Here is a 24,260-nt window from a genome sequence, read left to right as displayed (position 1 = left end):
GTGAAGCCGCGGGGGCGGGCGCCGGCGCCTTCCTGCTCTACCCTTGTATGGTGACTCGAGGGGCCGGCCCTCGAGTACATAAGCCCGGGCGCGACGAAGCTCACCCAGCGCGGACAGGTCGGGCCACACAGTCGCAGCCGCAGGAGTCAGGGAAGGGCGAGACCAGGGAAGAGGATCTGGGGGATTAAGAGACTTTGCAATGCCGATCGCCATGAGGCTGGAGGCAGCGCACGAGCTGGAGTGTGCGGCGCTGGGCGCACTGCTGCGGGAGCCGCGGGAGGCCGAGGGCACGCTGCTGCTGGACTGTCGCCCGTTCCTGGCCTTCTGCCGGAGCCACGTGCGCGCCGCGAGGCCCGTGCCCTGGAACGCGCTGCTGCGGCGCCGTGCGCGCGGTACTCCCGCCGCCGCCCTAGCCTGCCTCCTGCCAGACCGTGCGCTCCGGGCACGCCTGGGTCGCGGGGAGCTGGTCCGCGCTGTGGTGCTGGACGAAGGCAGCGCGTCTGTGGCGGAGCTCGCCCCGGACGGCCCCGCTCACCTGCTGCTAGCCGCATTGCTTCACGAGATGCGCGCAGGATCCACAGCTGTGTGCTTCCTGCGAGGTGAGTCCGCCCCCCGCACCTCGCGCCTCGCACCCCTTCACCCTGAGCCTCAGCTTCTTGGCTAACCTTGCCTTTCCTTTCTTGCTCTCCCTGCAGGCGGCTTCCAACGCTTCCAGGCATGCTGTCCGGATCTGTGCTCTGAAGCCCCTGCCCAGGCGCTATCTCCTGCAGGGGCAGAAAATAACAGCTCTGACCCTAGGGTTCCCATCTATGACCAGGTAAGTTGAAATCAGAATTCTATGGACATACTTGAGGGATGCCTCTGGGGAAAGCCAGGGGTGTGTTCAAATACACGTGTGTGTGTGTGTGTGTGTGTGTGTGTGTGTGTGTGTGTGTGTGTGTGTGTGTCTGAATGTTAAGTTCTGTCCTAGGTCAGAGAACTGGCTTAGGGCTCTTCTTGTTTTTAGCCAGCTCATGATGTCTCTGCCTCACTCAGGGCTCAAGCCCTCCAGGCCAAGGCTGAGGTCTCACCACTGTTCCCTTCCTCCTCCAGGGTGGTCCTGTGGAAATCTTGCCTTACCTGTACTTGGGCAGCTGCAGCCACTCCTCAGACCTTCAGGGGCTGCAGGCCTGCGGTATCACAGCGGTTCTCAATGTCTCTGCTAGCTGCCCCAACCACTTTGAGGGGCTTTTCCATTACAAGAGCATTCCAGTAGAAGATAACCAGATGGTGGAGATTAGTGCCTGGTTCCAGGAGGCTATTGGCTTCATTGGTAAGAGTGCCTCAGCTCAGGGGTCTGGGAACTGTAGGGGAGCAGGTGGAGGGCCTGATTCCTCTTTTTACCTTCTTACCTAACTCCTTCCTTCCCATTTCCTTTGCAGACTCAGTGAAGAATAGTGGGGGCCGGGTGTTGGTGCACTGCCAAGCCGGTATCTCTCGCTCGGCTACCATCTGCCTGGCATACCTGATTCAGAGCCACCGGGTTCGGTTGGATGAGGCCTTTGACTTCGTTAAGCAACGCCGGGGAGTCATCTCCCCCAACTTCAGTTTCATGGGGCAGCTGCTACAGTTTGAGACCCAGGTGCTATGTCACTGAGTCGAACCCTGGCTTGCTCCCACAGTGCTGCCTCTCACGGACTCCTGGGGGGGGGGGAGCTACTGTGGACTGCTGGACTCCTCTCTAGCCTAGCTCATTCCTCCTCACCTTGTCCTCAACTTGAGGTGCTAGGAAAGCCAGGACGATGGCTTTTCTGATATGGTGCTCATCTGCTGGGGGATTAAGGGCTGGCCCTTATTCAGGGGACCAGGGCAGATTGTATATTATATTTGCTCTCCCTCCCCCAACTCTGGCAGAAATTAATTGGACTCTAAACCCATGTATTCCAGTCCCACTATGTTAAAGCCCTTGGTAGCCCAAGGACTCAAGGAACAAGCTGTGACAAGCAGGAACCATGTCTAGGGGGTGTACACACCACAACCCAAACCTCGAGCCTTGTGCTCCCAGGGGATCCAGGAAGTGATGTGTGTGTCATGTTACTGACATCTTGCTTTTGTGTGTAAGTATGCGTGTGTCTCGCCACAGTTGGTGCTGAAAAGTTATTTGTGTTCAACTGACATTTAACACTCCCTCCCTGACTTCTTCCCAGCCCTGTGGGCCAGGGAGGGGGAATTGGAAACAGCACTTTATATTTATAAAGAATATTGAGGATGTGCCAATAAAAAAAAGTGTTTTGTTTAAAAAAGAGCAATAGCACAAGTGTCTGGTATCAGTTCATGCCTGGGGTGGCTGAGCAATTGTGTCTTCTTCGCCCTGGCCTGGGGTCTTTGCCACACAGGGTCTAGCTTGTGGTTGAACTGGGAGCGTTCAGGGAGTCTTCCCTGATCAGACCCCCACTTACTTCCCTGAGAACTACATTTTCTCAATGTGTGATGTGCAGGTGTGTGTTGACTGAGGGCACTCAGGTCATTGTCTGGAACTCAGAACAGAAGGCACTAGTTTCCTGGGGCTGTGAATGAAGGATACACAACCTGTCCCTAGGGCCCATTCTCTCTGCCCTAGGGTAAGGTACTCAGGGGTTAGGGTTGTTCTCAGCCTTCCTCCAGGTCTATGTCAGTTTCTGTTGGGACCTGCCTGTGCTCTTGATGCTCAGGGTGGGTAAGGGACACGTGGGCCACAGAGTCCTTAACATCATCATCTCATACACAGCATAACTGATGGCTGGCTGTCCCTCTTCACCTCATTCCTTATCCTCCTGTGTTTACTACTTACCCTCCTAACGAATGGTCTTCCTTTTCTTTCATTTTTTTTTTTTGAAAGAAAGGGACAGTCTTAACTATATAGCCTTGGCTTGCCTGGAACTAGATATGTAGACCAGGTTGGCCTCAAATTCACCAGAGAGCCTCTTGCCTTTGCCTCCTGAGAACTATGATTAAAGGCGTGTACCACCACAAATACATTTCATACTCTCTTTAAAATTTAATTGTTAGATAAAAATAACAAATCTTATCAACTTTACCAGTCTAAGTGTTCAATAGTGTTAGATAAATCACAGTAATTTTCTCTAGAACTTTCCATCTTGAAAACGGGAAGGCATTATATACTAACTCCCAAACCCTCCTCCAAGTGGCCTCTGCATTCTGCTGAATTGGTGACTTTGGGGACCCCAGTGAGTAAGGACATACAGCATTTTCCCCCTTTTAAAAACATACTTCTTATTCTTTGAGAATTTCATACATGTACCCAATATGTTTTGATCATATTCACCTCTCCCTGCTCCAATCCCAACACACCCCCTTCCACCTTCATGTCCTCTTTGTTTTGTAACACACTAAGTCCCATTAGTCCTTCCCAAATGCTCATGAGTGTGGGGTCATCCAATGGAGAAAAATGACTCTAGCCACCATCAGTTGCCAATAGCTGCTTAGCTAGAGGCCTCGAGAGCCCCTTTCCCGGAATTTTGACTGGCTCGATCTTGCACAGGTCACCTTAGTGACCACAAGTTTGAGTGCCATTGCCATGTGATTTCCAGAAGCCAGTGTTTCTCAGCTCTGCTCCCTGTCTGCTGGCTCTTACATTCTTCTTTCTGCTCCTTGTCTCAGATGAGACATTCTCTGTGCCTCAGAGGGGACAGTGTGACATCGATGTCCCATTTAAGGATGAGCACTCACAGTCACTCTCAGCACACTGACCAGTTATGATTCTCTGTGTTAGCCTCTGCTCTGTGCAAAAAGCTTTGCCGGCCAAGGCCGAAAGCAGCCCTGGTTCACCAGATGAATTTCTAGCACAGCTGCACTGAGTTAATTCAAAGTTCTCAGATCCCTCTGGCACCAGCAGATTCCGTGGAGCCCTATGACTCACGTCCACCAGTATCGTCTTCTTGTGACCAGCTTACTTAGTCTACCTTATTTCACAACATTCCTGTTTGAAGGAAAAACTGCATTCTTTGACCAGATTGAGATTTTCTACCCAAGCAATGTGATGGTGATGATTTTACTAAGCACATTTAACTAGTTAGGTCATTATTATATATATTCTTTGAGACAGGCCTTCACTATGTAGCCCAGGCTAGTCGGAATCTCATGGTTGCTATTTTAGACTCCCAAGTTCTGTGATTACAGGTGTGAACCACCATGACACCCCCCTGAGTGTTTAAGGTTGTACATGGGAAGCTTTGACATATTCGTGCATTGTGAACCAGTCTTTCAACCAAGCTAATTAGCATATTCATTGGATGCATTGAAACCAGTTAACACCCTACTTAGGCATCAGTGGCATCTGCCTTTATATCCATTCCCTCCTGTGGCTTTGACTTCAATTTCTTGAGAAATGCTGGCCTCAGGTTCAGCAGGAATGCTGTCAGGCCTGTGTGGTCAACCACCGGTGCCCTTGGCTGTGGCTTTCCTTCAGTGGGCACTGGGGTGGATTGGTTGGTGTGCTCCAGGCTGTCAATGCAGGTAGGATCTCTTCATGAGGGTGTAACCAATAAGAAGGGAATTGAGGACCTTTGCATTTTGAATTAGCGAAGTGGGAAGGGGCTCCAGCTGATCAGGCCACGGGGCTGTGGCTTTTTTTTTTTTTTTTTTTTTTTTTTTAGGAGGGCTTCCCTGTGTAGCTTTGGCTGTTCCAGAGCTCACTCTGTACACCAGGTTGGCTTTGCTCTTACAGAGATCCACCTGCCTCTGCTTCCAGAGTGCTGGGATTAAAGGTGTGCCCCACCACCACCTGGCTGGAGCATTGTAAGGACCACATCCATGTGAGGGTATGAGTGTTCAAAAGTGTCTGTGTGTCATGAACACTACCACTCCCCACCCCCTGCCCATGGCAAGTGCTCCTGAGTGCTAATGATGCTGGGTGTTCATTGTGAAGTTTCAGAGTCCTGCAACCCATGACTGTACTTTCCTATATGGATTCTGAAATAAAAGCCTATAGCCAGGCATAGTGGCGCATGGCTTTAATCCTAGCACTCATTAGGCAGAGACAGGCAGACCTCTGAGTTTTAGTCCAGCCTTGTGGTCTACATAGTGAGCTCCAGGACAGCCAAAGTTATATAATGAGACCTGTCTCACTCTCCTTCCCCCGCCTCCCGAAAGAGAAAGACAGAAAACTTTATACAGGTGTAGTGACCACACCTTCCATCATCAGATACTTCAGGGAAGGGTGTCTCGAGTTCTCAGGCATATTTTCTGTGTCTGAGTCCCCTGGTAGGGGGTGGGGCAGGAAAAGCGGTCACTTCTAGTGCTGGGGTCTCAGTCCCGCCCATGAACCTTGCTGCGATGCTTCTCCGCCCTCTGGTGGCAAGAGGGTTTCTCAGCTACGCTGCCAAGAGGTTTGTTTTGTGTCCCCTGCCCACTTTTTAACCCACTTCAGCCAAGGTGGGTGGGACTATGGTCCAGAAGGCTCAGGCCTGGGGGAGTGTCCTCGGGTAGGAGTAAGTCCGTCTTCAGGTGGCAGCTGTTGGGAGGTTCTTCCTGGAGCTGGTTGGGAGGCTGCAGGTGTGGGCTGGAGGAGCCGCTATTATTTAAGGGATGGGTGGTCTAGCGCCTGTGCTTAGGATGTCCTTTCCTGTTATGGTTCTGTACATTGCTTGCTGAGAGCGTAGTGAGGACCTGCTATGGGGAGCGTGGGAGACCTTCGGCCTTGGATGCTAGTTTTGCTCTCCTTGCTGGGTAAGCTGGCTCTGCACTGGGAGGTGGCCAGGGGTGGTGGCTGTGGGATAAAGCAGTCTTACATGAGCTTCATGGTTCCACATGGAGGTCTCCAGGGGTGTGCCTAAAAGCGAGCTCCTGGGGACCGAGGAGGCCTCCCAACACCTGTAGGAGCAGAGGTGCCACCTGACATAGATTGCTAAGTGTCACACCACATACCTACTGCTGGGGCAGCAGTCACTCAAACTGAGCCTGGGTTGAGGAAGAAGTTGATGACAAGGGTCTGAGCCTAGCCCTGAATCTGGTGCCACCTCAAGATTCAAAGTCCATTCTGCCTCTTTTCTTTATTCCTTCTTCCTCATGTGCTGCCCTAGCCAAGTGCTAGTCCCTTAAAGGGCTCTCCTTCAATGTAGGCATCAAGACCCTGCTTCCAGGTGGGGCTGAGTGGGAAGCCTAGGCAGACTTCGGGATGCATGGCAGGAGGCCTCTCCTGAAAGGGGTTGGGCCTTGCTTCCCCATGTCCTGCTGTCCTAGTTCACCAATGGAGCTCTGGGAGCATCTATGTGTCTGCATTTGTCTGCCTGGCCAGGTTTGATCTTGGCAGCACCCTTAGCACCCAGATGTTCAGACGGAGTCTGCAGTACCAGTGTCCCAGAAGGCTTCACTTCTGAAGGGAGCCAGGTATCTCAGGACAAGGACATCCCCGCAATTAACCAAGGTGAGACCACTGGATCATGCTGACAAAAGCCACACTGAGTATGGGCATGCAGAAAAGGTTGAGATGTCCACAATTATCAGGGACTTCTAAATAAGTGCAAGTCTCATGAGGAAATGCTTAAGTCTTTTCTGTATTTTTTGCTGATTAATTATTTTTTTATTTAACTTTTATTGATTTCTCTGTGGATTTCACATCATGCATCCTGATCCCACTTATCTTCCTGTCCTCTTGTCATCCACCCTCTGCCCCTGCAACCTCACCGCCAAAACAAAACAAAATTTAAAAGCAAAACCAAAGCAAAACCAACCAAACAACAACGGAAGCTGTAGTGTAGCCAGTTGAGTCACACAGTCTACCCCTTAGTCCATTCATCTTTACCTGTAAGTGTTCATTGCTATGAGTCATTCACTGATCTGGTTCACGGCCTCTGGCTTCTGCTACACCACAAATAATGGGTTCTCTCTGGAACTCCTCTTGAATATCCCACTGTTGTCTTGTGACATGAAGACCCTGCTGTTTTGGATCTGTAGGTTCATCCCCTTCACCTGCTCCCAACAGTTCCTTGATGAGGTGGATGCTGAGATGGGCCAAGTTCATAGCCCTAGTTCTGGACCTGGGTGGTAGCTGGGCTGGTCAGCACACCAGCTTTCCCTCACTGTCACTACCTGGTGTATGAGTTGAGTTCTAGGACAGCTAGGGCTACACAGTGAAATCCTGTCTCCAGAGAGAGACAGAGAGAGACAGAGAGAGACAGAGAGAGACAGAGAGAGACAGAGAGAGACAGAGAGAGACAGAGAGAGACAGAGAGAGACAGAGAGAGACAGAGAGAGACAGAGAGAGACAGAGAGAGACAGAGAGAGACAGAGAGAGAGAGAGAGAGAGAGAGAGAGAGAGCTCTCAGCCTGGGAGTTGAGCAAAATCATTGGTAGCTATTTGAGAACAGAACATGCCGGTCACTTTGTGAGGGACAGTGTGCAGGCATGACCTAGCCGGTGGCGGGGGATGAGATATTAAAGAAGCCAGTGGCTCAGGGCCTCCCTGTCTGGGAATCTTAGACAATGAGGAGCACAGCCGCATTGGGCTGAAACTGGTAGCAATGAAGATGAATTCGGATATTGCAGATATCAAGGCTGAAGGGGGGAATAGCGGTAACCTTGGCTTAGGGTGGGTGGTGCCACAGTGTGATCTGCTCCCTTTATTTGTGAGCTGGTTAGAAACTTGGATGGACACCAATCCTTACTCAGACGTCCTCTGGAGGTAGCCAGAGCTAAGAGTCTTCCTGGCACTCCCTTTCAACGCCATGGAGGAGCTTCTCTCATGCTGGGATTCACAGTACTTGCTAACAGCTGCCCCTGTCTATCTGATGTCTTATTGTGAGATGCTGCTACGCCCAGGTGCTCTGAGTGACGGCTCTGATGGCTGTTAATACCACACAACTGTACCAGGTCTGAATCATTCTGGAAGGTTCTCAACCTGCCTAATGCTGCTGCCTCTCAATACAGTTCCTCATGTTGTGACCCCCCCACCATAAAATTATTTTGTTGCTACTTCATAACTGTAACTTTGCCACTGTTATGAATCATAATGCAAATATCTGTTTTCTGATGGTATTTGGTGACCCCTGTGAAAGGGTCATTTGATTCCCAAAGGAGTCATGACCCACAGGTTGACAACCACTCTCCTGGAGAGTGGCCTTTTAGATTTAAGTATGCAGCTTTGATCAGAGCTCTTGAGGTGATTCCTCTTACCTGAGGAGGACTCATAAGGGGTGTCACTAGTCTGTGTCACCATCTGTTGTCTGAAGCTCTGAGATCAGGCCGTGCTCCTGCATGCCTCTCAAGCCTTCTGTGGTTTCTTCAGTGCCTCATGGGTCCTCCTGAGATTTCTCTTCCCAGCAGTCAGCTACCGAAGGCTCCCTGACTAGGAGAAAGACGAGAAGCCAAAGCAAACTGAGACAAAAAGTATTTACCCTCAACTTCCTTCTGTGGTTATGATGTGTAATTTCGGTTTCTTTACCTCAAGGGTCCAGAATGTAACATAAATAACGGGAAGTAGATAGTGGGTGGGGCCTGGTAAGGCAGGAGAGACCAGGGCATGTTCTGGGGAGTGTGGTTTGGGCTGGAGTGAGCCTGGATGGAAGAAGAGGCTGATCCTGATAGCAGAGGGCTTGGAGTTGGGACTGGATCACCGGTGCTGAGGGAGCCATGACCTATGTTTGAACAGGGGAAGGATATGAGCAGGTTGAGAAGCCTCACATTTTTTTGTAGGCTGGAACTCAGCAGCCACCTAGCCTTGGTGCTCAAGGAAGCTTATCTCCAAAGTAGAAGGCATAGACACTGACATTGCTGGGTCTGTCCGTGTTCTGTAAGTCACAAGTGACACACATCTCTTCCTTTCCCTCCCAGGGCTCATCTCTGAGGAAACCCCAGAAAGCAGCTTCCTGGTTGAAGGCGACATCATCCGGCCAGTGAGTTGTGTACATGTGGTATGAGCAGCCGCAAAGCTGTAAGAGAACCCTCAAAACCCTCTTCTGGGTGTCTTGAGGGCTTTGGTCTGTGTGAGTGGTTAGGTACAGCTTTCAAGGTCATCATGAATATGATAATGGTGACAGCTGAAATGGCAACCTAATGAGCCTAAGAGGGCTCCTTGGAAGAGCAGACTCAAGCTCTCAGACCCCACTTGACACCCTGCCCAGGAGGAGTGCTTAGGAAGCACAAGGCTGGAGACATGAGCCCAGACAGACTTATACATGTGTGTGAGTCCGAGATGGCTGTCAAGATCCCCCTCGGAAAGCCAGAACAAGGAGGAACGTGGAGAGACCATCTTGGATAGAGACAGAGGGCTGAGTCAGAAGGGAGGAGGCTGATGGGAATGGAAGTGACATTGCAGAAAGAAGACACATTGTTTAGGAGAGTAGCACCATATTGTAGGTGGCAGAAGGCTGCTGAATATGACAATGAGCTGTGGAAAGCAAGACTATTCTTGTTTAGAGGTGATGGATGACTACTGAGGCTGGGCTGGAGTTTCATCGGCATGACAGTTTAAGTTATCCATTAGAGATGAATACTCACATGCCTGGCATTTGAAACCCTTAGAGCAGAATTAAATCAAGTTGGTGGCTAGGACCTTCTGGCAGTTATAGTTCATGGAAGATGAGAGAGTAGCATTTGTGAGCATCACCCTGAGTAGGACCCTTCCTGTTCTTATGTTAGGGGAAGCTTTGCCATACTCCTGTTCTGAGGAGGTGCTTGTGGGGGGCAGGGTGAGTCCTGAGCCAGGCTTCCTGGGGTACCAACCTTAGATACTTTTATATACTTGATAGAACATGTTGCAACTTCTGTTATCTGAATTCAGTCCCTTCCCCCACTTTCGTCACTCCTCTGGTTTCCTCACTCCCAAGACCCTCCAGGTCCTGCCACCCACAACTTTAGAGTGTGATGGTCTGAGGCATGGCACCCTAGGAGTAGGACACTTAGGTGGCCTGTGTCCTCCACTGACTCTGAGCTGCCCTCTCTCCTCAGAGCCCCTTCCGATTGTTGTCAGTGACCAACAATAAATGGCCCAAGAGTGTTGGTGGCATTGTGGAGATCCCCTTCCTGCTCTCCAGCAAGTATGGTGAGTGAGAGCTGAGGTGGGACTTCCTGCCCTTCTCCTGTATGCAGCAGGGCTCCTGCTGGGGGCTCCACCCCCTTCTCCTGTGTGTCTCTTACACCGAGAGTGCTATGCAGAGCTCCTATCCCCACAACATCCTGAACTCTCTCTCTCTCTCTCTCTCTCTCTCTCTCTCTCTCTCTCTCTCTCTCTCTCTGTGTGTGTGTGTGTGTGTGTGTGTGTGTGTGTGTACCGGAAGAGCTGATGGAACTCTCTAGTCCTCTCTGGGCTGCGTTCCTCTTCAACACTGTCCTCTCTGAATACTGTTTTGGAAGGTGGGCTTAATGCCTGGTCCTGGCCCCCATGCATACTTCAAAGGTCCTCAAAAGCTATGGGACCTTGACAGGGAGTCAGCCATGGTGTGTGTCTTTCCAGATGAGTCCAGCCGCCGGGTCATTATGGAGGCCTTTGCTGAGTTTGAGCGTTTCACATGCATCCGGTTTGTTGCTTACCAGGGCCACAGAGACTTCATTTCCATCCTTCCTATGTCAGGGTAAGTGCTCCTGGTGTGTGTGTGGGAAGGGTCTGTTCATCCCTTAGTGTGCACAGTGGTATTAAGCCTATTTCTGGGCCTGTTTTCTTGGGTTCAGCCCTTGTCTACCCTGAATGGCTCACTCATTACCTGGATCTTCTAGGCCAAAGGTGGGTGAGGGATGACCACTGGGCATAGGACCCTCCTCGACAAAGCCCTCATCTCCTGGAGGTCTTTGGTATGAGTCTGGGCAAATGTTGGGGTCCTAGTTCTGCCACTCAGGGTCAGTCACCTAATTTAGCCTCTTCTGGCTTCTTTCTGAGGAAGAAGCCTATCTCCTCCTTTCATTGGAGCCTGACATGGTGTGGCTGGAAGCTGTGATTCAGGCTTGTGACATAGGTCTGCTCAGACAATGACATGCTCTATCATGCATGAATGTCAGGTCCCACCTTTTGGCATTAACGAAGCTGCAGATGACACCCTCTTCACAGGCCAAGCAGTCAGGGGACCTGGGAAATGGGAGAGTAGTAAGTCTGGAGCTAAAACCCAGAATGGGGACTGGCAGTCTGATACTGGTCCATCCCGGGTTCTAGAGCACAGGAAATATCTATTCTGCTGACTCTTCTAGGCTGATACCCAGCTTACTTAGTGCCAAGCTGCTCACTCTCATGGTCTTGCAGGTGCTTCTCTGGTGTGGGACGCAGTGGAGGGATGCAAGTGGTGTCCCTGGCACCCACTTGTCTCCAGAAGGGCCGGGGCATTGTCCTACATGAGCTCATGCATGTGCTTGGCTTCTGGCATGAGCATTCACGGGCAGACCGGGACCGCTACATCCGAGTCAACTGGAACGAGATCCTCCCAGGTGAGTCAGCTGGTGTCCAGGCTAGGTTGGGCCCAGGGAACCCCGAGGGACAGAGGCCTCAGGCCAGGGCTGGAGTTGAGGAGTTGCTCCCCTGGAAGAGTCCATCCCATACTTTCTCATGAGGCAAGTGTGGGATTCCTGCCTCTCTGGTATTTGAGAGTGGTCTTGTGGCTGTTGCTCTGGGCCTCTGTAGTTGTACCCAAGGAATGACATTAACCAGTTCCTTTGTGTCTCGCCTCTCTCTGCCACTGCCAGTCATCTGGATGTGAGGTCAACAGTGTCCTATGACTTGCTCACTGAGTGCTCAGCAACCCCCGCCCCCCAAGTTGCAGATGTTAGTGTGTGATACTGGGTCAGGGGCTACATGTGCCCAGATACATGTGCCAAGCAAGGGACAACAGTGAAAGACTTGAGGTACATAAGAGGGACATCAGTAGGCATGTGGCTGAGTGCCCTGGAAGTGGCAGAGCCAAGGCTGACAGAGGAAATGGCTGTGATGCCAGTGCGCAGCACGTGTGCCAGGCGTGGTACAGGGATCAGATGGCAGGAATGTGGGGTACCTGTATGTGGGGCTCAGATCAGTGGTGAGAATGACCACTGCCTTGGGCAGAGGGAAGCTGTGGAGGGGCAAGTTCCACAGTGTGCTTGGAGGTGCATGGGGAGTCAGAGGCCGCCTGCCAGTGGGAAGCTGGAGGGGCCTCTTCTGCTGCTCTGGGGTTGGCCAGGTGATAAGTTGGACACTTGCCCCAGAGGTGGTGCTTTGGAGGTAACCCGAGTAGCTAATGACAAAGGGATGGGAGGTGGGGCTGGGGTGGCCGTGATTCCAGGTGCTCCTGGGTGTTTGTAAGCACACAGCCTATGGACAGGCAGGCTGTGAGAAACTCTAGATTTGGAAACTCAGGTCAATACAAAACACCCAATCATGACATAAAACAGAAGCCAATAACGGACCAAACCCCAGACTACTCTCCTTAGGAGATACAGTCAAATACTTTTAGTTCTGGGAGTTAAAGGAACTTCAGGGCTTCTCAAAAAAATAAAGGAAAAGTATGTAATCTTGGCACTCTGGAGACTGAGGCAAAGGACTCTGAGCGCCAGGCTGGGTGGGGCTACATGGACTCTGCCTTTAAATAAACCATCATCAAACATTATTTAAAACCAATGGTTTAAATAGGGTAAGGGTAGGCTTGGGGAAAGTGTGGAGGCATTGATACTTATATCCATAAAAGCAAAGAGAACAAACATGCCCATTTAAGTTCGTTTTTAAACCAGGAGAATTAATTATTAAAAAGCATAAATTAGAGTTAGAAACGGCACAAATTGACTCAAAAGCTGTTTTAACAATCAAATTGATTTAAGAAAAAAACCTACCTACTAGGGAATATAGCAAAGTGGAACAGCACTTGTTTGGTTTGTAACTGGGGGGTTCCTTCCCTAGTGCCAACAAAAGCTCAGCTATCCTAATGGAATAAATACAGTTCCCTCAGAGTTAGAAAAGGTGAGAATATGTTTGCACTAATGAGCATAAACTCTGTCAGGTCATAAAAATGAATCAGTGATTAACTTTTGTGGAGATTCCGAGGTAGAAATTCAGAGGAAGCAGGTGGTGTAGGAGACTAATTATGATCTATATATTTATGTAAAATACTAATATATGTATAATATAGTATTTCCATGGTGCTGGGGATTGAGCCCAGAGCCTTGTGCATGCTAGATACTTGATTTTTTTTTTAATTGAGGCAGGGTCTTACTATGTAGTTTTGGCTGTCCTGGAACTCAGGCTGACCTCAAACTCAGAAATCCTACTACCACTGTCTCCCAAGTGTCACTATGCCCAGCTAGATACTTGGTTTTTGAGCTAGAGGGATATTGCCTATTCAGAATTATGTTTACTAATAAAGGCTATTTGGAGAGAAGAAATTGGTATTCTTTGGGGCTCTGATTAGGGTAAGGAGGCTGCTGGTGACCTTGGGGTAGAAGAGCGTGTGGATACGGCCTGCTGGGTCTGGAAAGAGGGGTTGGGGAGCAAAGGTGTAAGCAGCTCTTTCAGGAGTGGTCAGCAAACTTCCTTCCTCACTGGCCTGGAGGAGAGCAGTGGGCAACACTGGCCAAGATGACAGGTCTGCTGGGCTCCATGTCTGCAGCTTTGTGGTCTGAGATGGGAAGATGAAGGTGGTCTGGCTACTGAGGGGTCAGGCACCACACTCCTGAGTGCAGAGGACAGCTTATCTTTGAAGCTAGCTCAAGGACTAAGCAGGGTACCAGTGTCTAAGTCACAGGAGCCATAATTTTGTGGGTGCTGCAGGTTTGCAAAAATTGGTGAACTGGGAAGGAGCAAGAACTTATAGGAGGTCATGGTTGCCTGGCCACAAGGTGCCCCCTGCTTCCACATCACCTGGTATAGATCTGGATTCCTGCCAGGGTCAAGTAGAGTAGGATAGCTTAGAGTAGGGGATAGCAAAGGTGTGCCGAAAACAGAGACAGCCAAGAAAGAAGTCTCAGCAGGGGTAGTTAGACTCTTCCATTTACGTGGGTTGTGACTTCTAGAAGTTGTCCACGTCTCTCCTTTGTTTATTTTTCTCTGCCTGCCTTCCTTTTACATATCTAAAAGGTGTGTGTATGTCTGTGTTTTAAGGCTTTGAAATCAACTTCATCAAGTCTCGGAGTAGCAATATGTTAGTACCCTATGACTACTCGTCAGTGATGCATTATGGGAGGTGAGCACCCTCCCCTTTCACCTTCTCCCTGATCCCACCCCCTTCCCCTGCTCTCCCCCCACCCCCTGCCCTTGCATTACCCTCCTAGTCTCCCCTGCACTGTGATCCTGACATAGGCCCTACCCCTGGGTTCCAGGTTTGCCTTCAGCTGGCGTGGACAGCCCACCATCATACCACTCTGGACCTCCAGTGTGGCCATTGGCCAGCGATGGAACCTGAGCACCTCAGATATCACCCGGGTCTGCAGGCTGTATAACTGCAGCCAAAGTGTCCCTGATTCCCACAGGAGAGGTAAGTGGCAGGGAGAGTGACTTGATCTAGGGAATGGTGCTGAAGTGTGAGGGTAAAGAGATGGTGAGGAGGTAAGGAGAGGTGGGTCAGACACCAGACTTCATCATCACAACTGAATTTGGAAACATATTTGAAAAGAGTTAACACCCACTAGAGACAAAAACCCCTTTAGCAAAGAGAAATAGCCTACATAATGGACACCTACCAAAACTTACAAAAATATTAAATCTAGGACCGAGATAAGTTTCCCACTATCGTCCTTCTATTCAGTGTTGAAGTGGAGGTCTTAACCATTGTGGGGAGGCAAGAAGACGACACAAAGTTCTGGTGTTTAGAAAAAGGGAGCTTTAAAAAAAAAAAAACTGTTACCAGGCAGTGGTGGCGCATGCCTTGAATCCCAGCACTCGGGAGGCGGAGGCAGGTGGATCTCTGTGAGTTCGAGACTAGCCTGGTCTACAAGAGCTAGTTTCAGGACAGTCTCCAAAGCCACAGAGAAACCCTGTCTCGGAGAAAAACCAAATAAGTAAGTAAGTAAATAAATAAATAAATAAATAAATAAAAAACCAAAACAAAACAAAACAAAGAAACCTCAAAACTGTCACTAATCATAATTAGATTAGAAAAGAAGCAAAAAATGTACACAAATGTGTAAATTCCTGTATGCATTCTGAATACAGGGCACATAAAGTAGCTTTGTAAGTGCCTGGGATGGGTGCTGAGATACAGAAGTTCTTTGTGAGCAGAGTGCAAAGTTCTAAGATGGATCCTACTCAAGTATGAAACCTAGTGGGCGTGGTGGCGCAGGCCTTCAATCCAGTCCCAGCACTGGAGAGACAGAGGCAGGTGTGGATCTCTGTGAATTGGAGACTAGTCTGGTCTGCATAGTGAGACTGTCCTGGGACAGTCAGAGCTACTTAGTGAGACCCTATCTCAAAAAAAAAAAAAAAAAAAAAAACAGTGAACCCTCCAAAGGGGGGCTGAGTGGTTCTCAACCTGTGAGTTGTGACCCATTTGGGGTTGAACAATCCTTTCAGCTATTTATAATATGATTAATAACAGTAGCAAAATTAGTTATGAAGTAGCAATGAAATTATGTTTGGGGGGGTCACCACAACATGAGGAACTGTATTACAGGGTCACAGAATTAGGAAGGTTGAGAATCACAGCACTAAATGAGACAACTAGGTATCCATATGTCTACCACCAGACACCATAAAGGTATGAAAGACTTGTACACGCATGGGGAAACTTTGAAAACTTTAGCAAGACATACAAGTCTCTATGACATTGGGATGGGGAAGAATTTATTCACAAATAACCTAACACTGCAAAGATTAATACATTCAGTAACATTAACCATAATAGCAAGAGACACCACAAGCAAACCTAAAACACAAGTTATAAAGTTGGAATGCTTCTGAACATTAGCTAGTATTGTTCTGAATTCAGAAAGAGCTATAAACAGAAAGTCAAAATACCAGATAGAAAAATGTGTGAGGTGGTTAACAGCAGAAACCAAATGAGAAGCAATTACACCATTCCCTCTCCCTAAATCAGCAGAAGTCCACAATCTCAGTGATATTTGATAATATCAAATACTGCTAAGTGGTACAGGGCAAAGGGTGATGCTTGTAACCCACTGACAGGACCACAAATTGCTGTGACCCTCTAGAAGACAGTGTGACACCCTGTGAAGCTGCTGTGTGTGACTGTGACCCAGATTTTATTTTTAGGTCATCCTACACCCGAATCCCACCCTCTTTCCCTACCAGTCCCAGTTAATCACTAATCTACCTTCTGCCTCTATGGATTTACCTTGTCTAGACATTTCATATAAATGGAGCCATGTGCCTTTTGTGTCTGGCTTACTGCCCTCAGCACGACCTTTCCTGTTCATCTCTGTATAGCACCCTCGGCACTTCATTTCTTTCCTGCCAAATGACACATTTATTCATCAGTTGATAAACATTTTGGTGGCTTCTGCTTTGGGGCTACTATGAATATACTATTGTCATTTGGTATCTACCCCAGGCATAAAGTTTCTGGGCTCCATGGTAACTCTATACTCAGCTGTCTTCCAAAGCAGTTGAATCACTTAAAACTCCATTAGCTATGTATGTGGCTACGGATTTTTCTGCATAATTGCCAAAGCATATAGTCTATGCTTTTGATTATGACTATCCCAGTGGTTATGGAAGTATCTTATTGCTCCAGTTCGTGTTTCTCTAATGGCTAACCATATCCAGCCTCTGTGAGATGGTTGGTCTTCTATATACCTTTCTGGTTTTGGACAAGTGTCTACACAGATCCTTGGCCTCATTTTCAGTTGGATTGGTTTTTCCTTGTTGAGTTATAAGACTTAGAAATCTTTTTTGTTTTTGTTTTTTGAGGCAAGATTTCTCTGTAGTCCTGGCTATCCTGGAACTCTCTAGACCAGGCTGGCCTTAAATTCAGGTCTGCTTGCCTCTGCTTTCTGAGTTCTGGGATCAAGGATATGTGCCACAACACCTGGCTTTAAAAAGTACTCTAATGATATCTCTTAGTTGGTTATATGGTTTGAAAATATTTCCTCACATTCTGTGTGCTCGACTTTTGCTTCTTAGATAACAGGAACTCCCATCTTCCCACCTTATTTTGAGATAGGGTCTCACTATGCTGAGGTGGCTGGCCTGGAACTGAATATATAGATCAGTCTGGCCTCAAATTCATAGATATCTTCCAGCCTTGGCCAGTGCTGATATTAAAAGCATGGGCACCACCATACCCGGTTTCTGTGTGTGTGTGTGTGTGTGTGTGTGTGTGTGTGTGTATCACATCAAATATTACATAATTTTGTTAAAACTAGAGAATGAGATGCTGTGGTGAGAGGATTGCAGGTCACAGAGTGGAAAATTGGGACACAATTAGGAGGACTGGTCCAAAGGGAAGGCTGAACACAACGGTGGACAGATTGGCAGGTTTTCGTGTTTAATTAATGACACACACAGCGGAGAAGGAGCAGGTGCTGGAAGAGAAAGGAAACTCAGCCAGAACTCGAGAGAGGGTCTGCCCTTGGAGGGGAAGGTCAGACACTTTCTTGGACATAAGGGAAAGAAAGACAACGGAAGTGGACCTGAGTCCACACGCAGATCTGGAGATACATGCGTGGCGTTGGCTCCACAGTGAAGTAAGGCTGCTGGCAGAACGGTGGGAGGGACAATGAAGCACAAAGCACCTGAACCTGGTAGAGATGGCAGGACGTAGGATGGTGCTGGGGACTGGGGTGTGGCAGGGACTTGTGACAGAGGGATGAAGGCTGGGGATGTGTCCAAAGGGATGGTGGCGGCTGAGGTAGGCAACAAAGCTGGTAGAGGGTAGAGACACTGCTGCTTGAAGGTGAGTTTCCAGAAATGGAGGCGGCATCTCTTGTGGTTTCTGGTGTTGCTGTGTTCAGAGAGAGGGCACGGGCTGTGAGACCAGCAGAACCAGGGAGGAAGGCGGGCCATCGGTTAAAGGAGTCAGCATGGATTGGTCACTGTGCACTGACAGAGGAATGTGAGATCATGGTATGTGAGCAGGAAAGACAGGACACGGAGGCAGCAGTGGGGGCCACCAGAGCAGGTAAGGTGGGTGATGAAGCTTCAGTGTTTCCCATGAAGCAGTGTGTTAGCCATGGTCTGGGAGTGGCAGCGAAGAGAAAGCCAAGAGGCTCTTCTGGCAGTGCACAGACCTGAGAACATGCAGAGCTTCTGATGTCCTCTCCCTTGGTTTAGACAGGAAGGGCTCCAGAGGATGTCTAAGATGTGGGGGTGGGAGGTGGCTGTAGAGTAGCCCAAAGAAGGACCTGGTAGGAGTAGGCTGTCGTGCTTGGGTAAGTAGGATAACAGAGTAACCCAACTGGGCTGCTGGGATGTGGGTAGGAGGCCAGATCTTTTAGTAGTGACCCAAGGGGCTCAGTAAGAAGGATATGCCACACCTCCATTGTCCTTGTTTTTCCTATTTGTTTTCAAGACAAGGTTTTTCTGCATAACCTAGGCTTGACCACAAACTTGCAACCTTTTTGTTTCAGTCTCCCAAGTACAAAGATATAGACATAGACCATCACACCCAACAGTTGTAGTGGTGTGTTGTAGAAATATAAGAGTTTGTGCCTTAGCAGAAACCTCATGGGCTATCTCAGGGAGTCTGGCACCATTTCCACTTACGGAAAGCAAAGGCAGCATTAATTCTTTTGGCCATGCTCTATACGCTTTCTGTGATTCTGAAACCTAAATTCTCTCTCCTGCTCCAGGGTTCGAGGCCCACAATGATGGAAGAAGCCTCTCTCCTGCCTCGCTATCACATCTACAAAGACTTCTGGAGGCACTGTCAGAAGAATCTAGAAATTCTGCCCCCAGTGGCTCCAGGACTGGAGGCCAGGGTATCATTCCCAGGCTTGTAGACAGCCAGCAACGATGGGAGCATCTTGCTCAGAGCAAGTTCAGTGTGGAGGCCTCGGCAACACCACCTCAAAGACTAGCTGCTTCTCCAAGGTCAGGGCCTGGAGCAGGTGCAGATGGCATTTCTCTAGGGCAGTTTCAGGCAGCCCAAGTGCCCACTGCACTTCCTACTCCATTTCCAGAAACCAGAGACCAGCCAGCACCTATCCAAGATGCCTTGGAGAGCCTAGCTTTGCTTCCGGGAGGTTGCGCACCCGGAAGTCACTTTAAAGAGGTGCCCAGAGACTGAGCTTGTTGACCTCTGACCCCAAGAGGGGAGGGTATATTCTGCCCAGAGAAGCTAGGTTCTTGAGACCCCTCTGAGCATCATCATTCCTGTCTCCTATCCCCTGCACTGGCCACTTTTGGAGACTCTGGTCACTCCCTAGGTCTCTTTCTCCACCACATCCCCTCACACCCTGCAAAGTTTCTAGGGATAGAGAGGCTCCCAAGGTCTGTTTGTTCTTGACTTGAGCCTTAGCCCTGGAAGATGCTGGGGAGATGGGATCCTGAGAGGGGTGGGCAAGGGCAAGGTTCCAGTTCTGAAGGGCCTCTGGGAATTCTCCACCTGAGGATCAGCTCCCAGCATGGACTTGAGTGTTGCCTTGGGCGTGGTCTAAATGGGAAGCCGTGTGATTGGGACCATAAATACCCTCCTGTCCATTATGCCTTGCTTTAAGGATGTTCTGAAGCCCTGGGATTCAGCCCTGGTATCCAAAAGGCAGAGCCCAGTTCTCCTGCTAAGCTGGACTAATAAGAGGTGGCTCCTTACTAGGTCTTCATGATGGGAAGCCTTGACAAGATCACCAGTCACTGGATAGCAGACTGGAACCTTAGTCCCACATCAGACCACTGTTTCTGCTGCTTTGCCCAGAAGATGCTCAGTAGAAGACACTGGGTTGGGGGGGGTGTCACAACATTTGTCCTTCAGCTTTGCCACACTCCTCCTTGGTCTTCCATAAGGTTTCTTCTAGGACCAAAGAAAGTGTGTAGGTACTAGGGTGTGGGCCAGGAGACTGTTGGGAGTTCAGGGAAGCCCTGCTTGGGATGGGAGGGGAACTAGAACTCTGAACTAGTGGAGAAGGGAGCCTCATTCATATGGAAGAAGGCAGAAATAAAATTGGGTGTTTGCTTCATGCCATGTGTTATGCTGACTGTGTATGTTAGCTGGGTGGTGGTGGCGCACGCCTTTAATCCCAGCAATCTGGGGGCAGAGGCAGGCGGATCTCTCGGAGTTGGAGGCCAACCTGGTCTACATAGTGAGTTCCAGGACAACCAGAGCTACACAGAGAAACCCTGTCTCAAATTGCTCCCACAAAACCAAAAAAAACTAAGGGTCTTTTCACCCCAAGTGCCCATGTGGGCTCCCCGGAAGTCACTCCACTCTCGAGGGCCAGCCTTTGGAGGCATGTAGACTGGCTCAAGATGACGGAGCAGGTAGCAAAGACAGAGCAGTTTGGTGTCCTGGAGGTTGGCCTTTGCCATCTTCCTGGAGAAGTCTCATGCTGAGATTTCCTTGGGGACCATGAGGACTCTGCAGCCTGTGTGCTCAGACTAGCTTAGGCTTCAGAACCGAGTCTGGTTCCTGAATCAGAGGACCAGTGCTGGACATTTATCGATCTTGGGAAAGGCTCATGCCAGGGATGCTGTCGATTTATTGATCTTGGTTATAGGAGGTGGTGGTGTCTGGCTGTGATGTTAGGAAATTGGGGCCTTGGCAGTGTTTCTCAGAAGAGCAACAGCCTCAGCAGGAGATCACAGACAGAAGCATCAGAAATACAGCTGCCTCAAGACCTCCGAGTGTCCAAACCAAGCATATGGCACGGGGCTAGGGTTCCCAGGGGCCCTGCCAGCAGAGGAGGGGATCTACTCTAGACTCTGAGATCCCCAAGGCTGTCATGACCCTCTCTAAGTTGTAGCTCTTGATCTCCAAATCCAGTTTTCAGAAGATGGGGTTGAGTGAATCTGGTGGTTCCTCTCTCTGGGGGTGGCCAGGGACAAAGTTGTCTTGTTGTATCCTCCCCACAGGAAGCCACATGTCCCTGTGATAGCCTGGTCTCCATGCCAGCTCTGAGTAATGGCATGTTCCACAAGTTCCACTCTGCAGCATGCCTGGTGGCCCAGGCCTTGAAGCCCATTAGCCTGGAGGCTAATCAGTAGCTAGCTACCTCCCCAACCTCCAGTAACAACTATGGATCCATTTATTCAACGGGCACTAAGAATGTCCATTAGGTGCCAGGCAGGCTTTATAGACACCAGGGATACCATGAACAAGGTAGGGAGAGGGATGGAAAATAACTTGCCGATAGGTAGCCATCTTGAATTGATAAATGACAGGGATTGGGGAACACTTACAGGCTGTTGGTTAGGAAGAGCCCCTATAAGAATGCATGCACAGGCCTGGGGTTACCTGTGAAAATGCTAGGGTAGGGCCACCAGTGCAAAGGTCCTGGGGCAGGAATTTCTGGCTACCAGCACATTAAGTAGGGTGAATCAGGCAAGGATAGACCAGGCAGAGACGAGGCATAGAGTTAGTTTTGAGTCTCCTGCAGTAGTTGCTGGAACCGAACTCGGGTCCTCTACAAGAGGCAATCTTAACCGCGGAGCCGTCTCTACAGTTGCCCCTTTCCCCTTTAAGTCCTTTGTCTTTAATAGGGGGAAACTGAGGCAGCAACCAGTTGCTTTCCACCAGGAGTTAGCTTTTTTGGTGTCTCTGGGACCTGCGAGGACGCCCGTCTCCAGTCTCTGCACTCGGAAATCAGCAGAGGGCGCTCGCAACACAGAGACGCACTCCTTGCGTCTCTCAAGTCTGACCAAGCGGAGTCTGGGTGCGGAAGATTTAGGAAAAGAGGTTCAGAACTCTCTCCCCATTCGGGTCCGGCCCCTAAGGTTCTCCGTCGCTGGGATGTGGCTCAGTTGCTACACGTGGATGCGGCTTATTTTGCCTACGCACCCCATCTCCCCTACACGCTTCTCAGAGCAGGAGACATGAGCTGGATCTGGGTGGATCTGGGTGCTCTGTCCCAGACTCGCAGACAGAAGGCAAATGGACCCTTAGAACAGACCAAGGTCTCAGCTCCCGGCCGGCACTGATCCTCATCTGTAAGAATCCTTCCAAGAACGTCGAAGACCCTAGGAACCTGGCTCCCCGGACTCGGCCCGGGGAGGAGAAAAGTGGTGGGGACCGGGTGAGTGAAGGGTGCATTGCGCGTCGCAGGTCCACTTCCCCCCAAAGCGCACCTTCCACCCTCCCTCGGTCGGATCTCCAGCCCCGCCTCCTTCCCTCCTCCAGCTCCCGCCCCCAGTCTCCTCCCTCCTCCCGCGGTGCCGGCTGTTCTCCCCACGCCCCTGCGCGGCAGGCTGGCTGCAGGCGCGGCACCAGGAGGGATAGAGAGCGCCTTTTCTGAGCGCCGGCTGCGCTTCCCTAGTCTGTTCGGTGCGTCCTGCAGTTGTGCCGCGCAAAGGCGCGACTTTCCTCCGGTCCCGGGACGGCAGTGGGACAACTTGGAAAACTTCTCTGGGGCGGACTGCGGAGACGCCGGGCACCGGTGGAAGAGGATATAGGTGATCTATGGCTGGTCCCGGTTGTCCCCGGACCTCCTAGGCCGCTTTTGGTCAGGCTATGGGACTCCAGAGCCATCCGCACCGCCGGGGGGACGACCCCCTCCTGTAGCGGAGCCAGAGTGGCGCTGTCTCCCGCGGAACGTGGGTTTGGCCAGCAGGGACCTCTCTGGACGTGTCCGGCCCCGCCATGGACCACCAAGAGCCCTACTCCGTGCAAGCCACCGCCGCCATCGCGTCGGCCATCACCTTCCTTATCCTTTTCACCATTTTCGGCAACGCACTGGTTATTCTGGCTGTGTTGACCAGCCGCTCACTCCGTGCACCACAAAACCTGTTTCTGGTGTCATTGGCGGCCGCGGATATCCTAGTGGCCACCCTTATCATCCCTTTCTCTTTGGCCAACGAGCTACTGGGTTATTGGTACTTCTGGCGCACATGGTGCGAGGTCTACCTGGCGCTAGATGTGCTCTTCTGTACCTCCTCCATCGTGCACCTGTGTGCTATCAGCCTGGACCGATACTGGGCAGTGAGCCGAGCATTGGAGTACAACTCCAAGCGCACCCCGCGCCGCATCAAATGTATCATCCTCACTGTGTGGCTCATTGCAGCCGTCATTTCTCTGCCGCCCCTCATCTACAAGAGTGATCAGCGTCCGGAGCCCCACGGGCTCCCCCAGTGTGAGCTCAACCAAGAGGCCTGGTACATCTTGGCTTCCAGCATCGGCTCTTTCTTTGCTCCCTGCCTCATCATGATCCTCGTCTACTTGCGAATCTATGTAATTGCCAAACGCAGCCACTGCCGAGGTCCCAGGGCCAAAAGGGGCTCTGGAGAGGGTGAGTCCAAGCAGCCTCGTCCTGTCGCTGGGGGAGCTCCAACCTTAGCTAAGGTGCCAACCCTGGCCTCTCCTCTGTCTTCGGTGGGAGAGGCCAATGGACACCCCAAGCCTCCAAGGGAGAAGGAGGAGGGGGAGACCCCTGAAGATCGTGAGTCCAGGGCTTTGCCACCCAACTGGTCTGCCCTTCCAAGATCAGGACAGTGCCAGAAGAAGGGCTTTGGTGGGGCGACTGCAGAGGAGGGAGCTGAAGAGGAGGATGAAGAGGAGGTGGAAGAGTGTGAACCCCAAACCCTGCCAGCATCTCCTGCCTCGGTATGCAGCCCACCCTTGCAGCAGCCTCAGGCTTCCCGGGTGTTGGCCACTCTTCGTGGCCAGGTGCTTCTGGGCCGGACTGTGGGTGCAGCCAGTGGGCAGTGGTGGCGTCGTCGGACACAGCTGAGCCGGGAGAAAAGGTTCACCTTTGTGCTGGCAGTGGTCATTGGCGTTTTTGTGATCTGCTGGTTTCCCTTCTTCTTCAGCTATAGCCTGGGGGCCATCTGCCCACAGCGCTGCAAGGTACCACACGGCCTCTTCCAGTTCTTCTTTTGGATTGGCTATTGCAACAGCTCTCTGAATCCCGTTATCTACACCATCTTCAACCAGGACTTCCGACGTGCCTTTCGAAGGATCCTTTGCCGGCAGTGGACACAGACTGCCTGGTGAGCCTGCCTGCTCGCTGCCTGTGCCCGGGTTGGTGCCAGGACCACCTGACGGTTGTCCCCCACCCCCATAGTCTGTGTGACCATTTCCCCGGGGCCCACTTGCAGACCTCATCCTCAGACCTCCCTAAATGGGAAAAGGACAAAAGAGCTGTTTCCAGGGGCCCATCTGAAATCATCCCTTGCTGACTATACTGTGGGGTAGCTCTTCTCCACTTTCCTGAGCAAGGGTAGCTTGGATCTTCCAGAATGTAGCCAAGGCCAGACTGGATTTAAGTACCTCCCTCCCAGCCACCTGTAAGCCAACAGG

At 50.7% G+C, this 24,260-nt stretch overlaps 3 protein-coding genes across 3 annotated transcripts; all 3 read left to right on the top strand.

Annotated features, from left to right (window-relative positions):
• Nucleotides 1-171: 171 nt before the first annotated feature.
• Nucleotides 172-1,636, top strand: Dusp2 (dual specificity phosphatase 2). Its single transcript, XM_027421902.2, has 4 exons — nucleotides 172-599; nucleotides 696-817; nucleotides 1,093-1,312; nucleotides 1,422-1,636. Exons 1-4 carry the CDS (start codon nucleotides 200-202, stop codon nucleotides 1,634-1,636), a joined length of 957 nt encoding a protein of 318 aa, XP_027277703.1. The 5' UTR covers nucleotides 172-199.
• Nucleotides 1,637-5,651: 4,015 nt separating this feature from the next.
• Astl (astacin like metalloendopeptidase) lies at nucleotides 5,652-19,966 on the top strand. Its single transcript, XM_027421901.2, has 9 exons — nucleotides 5,652-5,706; nucleotides 6,275-6,403; nucleotides 8,809-8,870; nucleotides 9,925-10,018; nucleotides 10,430-10,547; nucleotides 11,207-11,388; nucleotides 14,024-14,105; nucleotides 14,242-14,396; nucleotides 18,667-19,966. The coding sequence occupies exons 1-9, from the start codon at nucleotides 5,652-5,654 to the stop codon at nucleotides 19,101-19,103; spliced, it is 1,314 nt and encodes a 437-aa protein (XP_027277702.1). The 3' UTR covers nucleotides 19,104-19,966.
• A 2,629-nt stretch (nucleotides 19,967-22,595) lies between these two features.
• Nucleotides 22,596-23,954, top strand: Adra2b (adrenoceptor alpha 2B). Its single transcript, XM_027421900.2, has one exon. The coding sequence runs from the start codon at nucleotides 22,605-22,607 to the stop codon at nucleotides 23,952-23,954; it is 1,350 nt and encodes a 449-aa protein (XP_027277701.1). The 5' UTR covers nucleotides 22,596-22,604.
• The last annotated feature ends 306 nt before the right edge of the window (nucleotides 23,955-24,260 follow it).

Source organism: Cricetulus griseus, chromosome 6, assembly GCF_003668045.3.
Source record: "Cricetulus griseus strain 17A/GY chromosome 6, alternate assembly CriGri-PICRH-1.0, whole genome shotgun sequence".
In the NCBI taxonomy this organism is placed as follows: Eukaryota; Metazoa; Chordata; class Mammalia; order Rodentia; family Cricetidae; genus Cricetulus; species Cricetulus griseus.
The sequence above is the reverse complement of the archived record's forward strand: the minus strand, read 5'-3'. Positions and strand labels throughout refer to the sequence as shown.

Coding starts and splice junctions, on each gene's coding strand:
- Dusp2 (XM_027421902.2), top strand. CDS start 200: ATGCCGATCGCCATGAGGCTGGAGGCAGCGCACGAGCTGGAGTGTGCG. Junction 600..695: donor AGCTGTGTGCTTCCTGCGAG/GTGAGTCCGCCC, acceptor CTCTCCCTGCAG/GCGGCTTCCAACGCTTCCAG. Junction 1,313..1,421: donor GGAGGCTATTGGCTTCATTG/GTAAGAGTGCCT, acceptor TTTCCTTTGCAG/ACTCAGTGAAGAATAGTGGG.
- Astl (XM_027421901.2), top strand. CDS start 5,652: ATGGGGAGCGTGGGAGACCTTCGGCCTTGGATGCTAGTTTTGCTCTCC. Junction 6,404..8,808: donor CATCCCCGCAATTAACCAAG/GTGAGACCACTG, acceptor TTTCCCTCCCAG/GGCTCATCTCTGAGGAAACC. Junction 11,389..14,023: donor CTGGAACGAGATCCTCCCAG/GTGAGTCAGCTG, acceptor CTGTGTTTTAAG/GCTTTGAAATCAACTTCATC.
- Adra2b (XM_027421900.2), top strand. CDS start 22,605: ATGGACCACCAAGAGCCCTACTCCGTGCAAGCCACCGCCGCCATCGCG.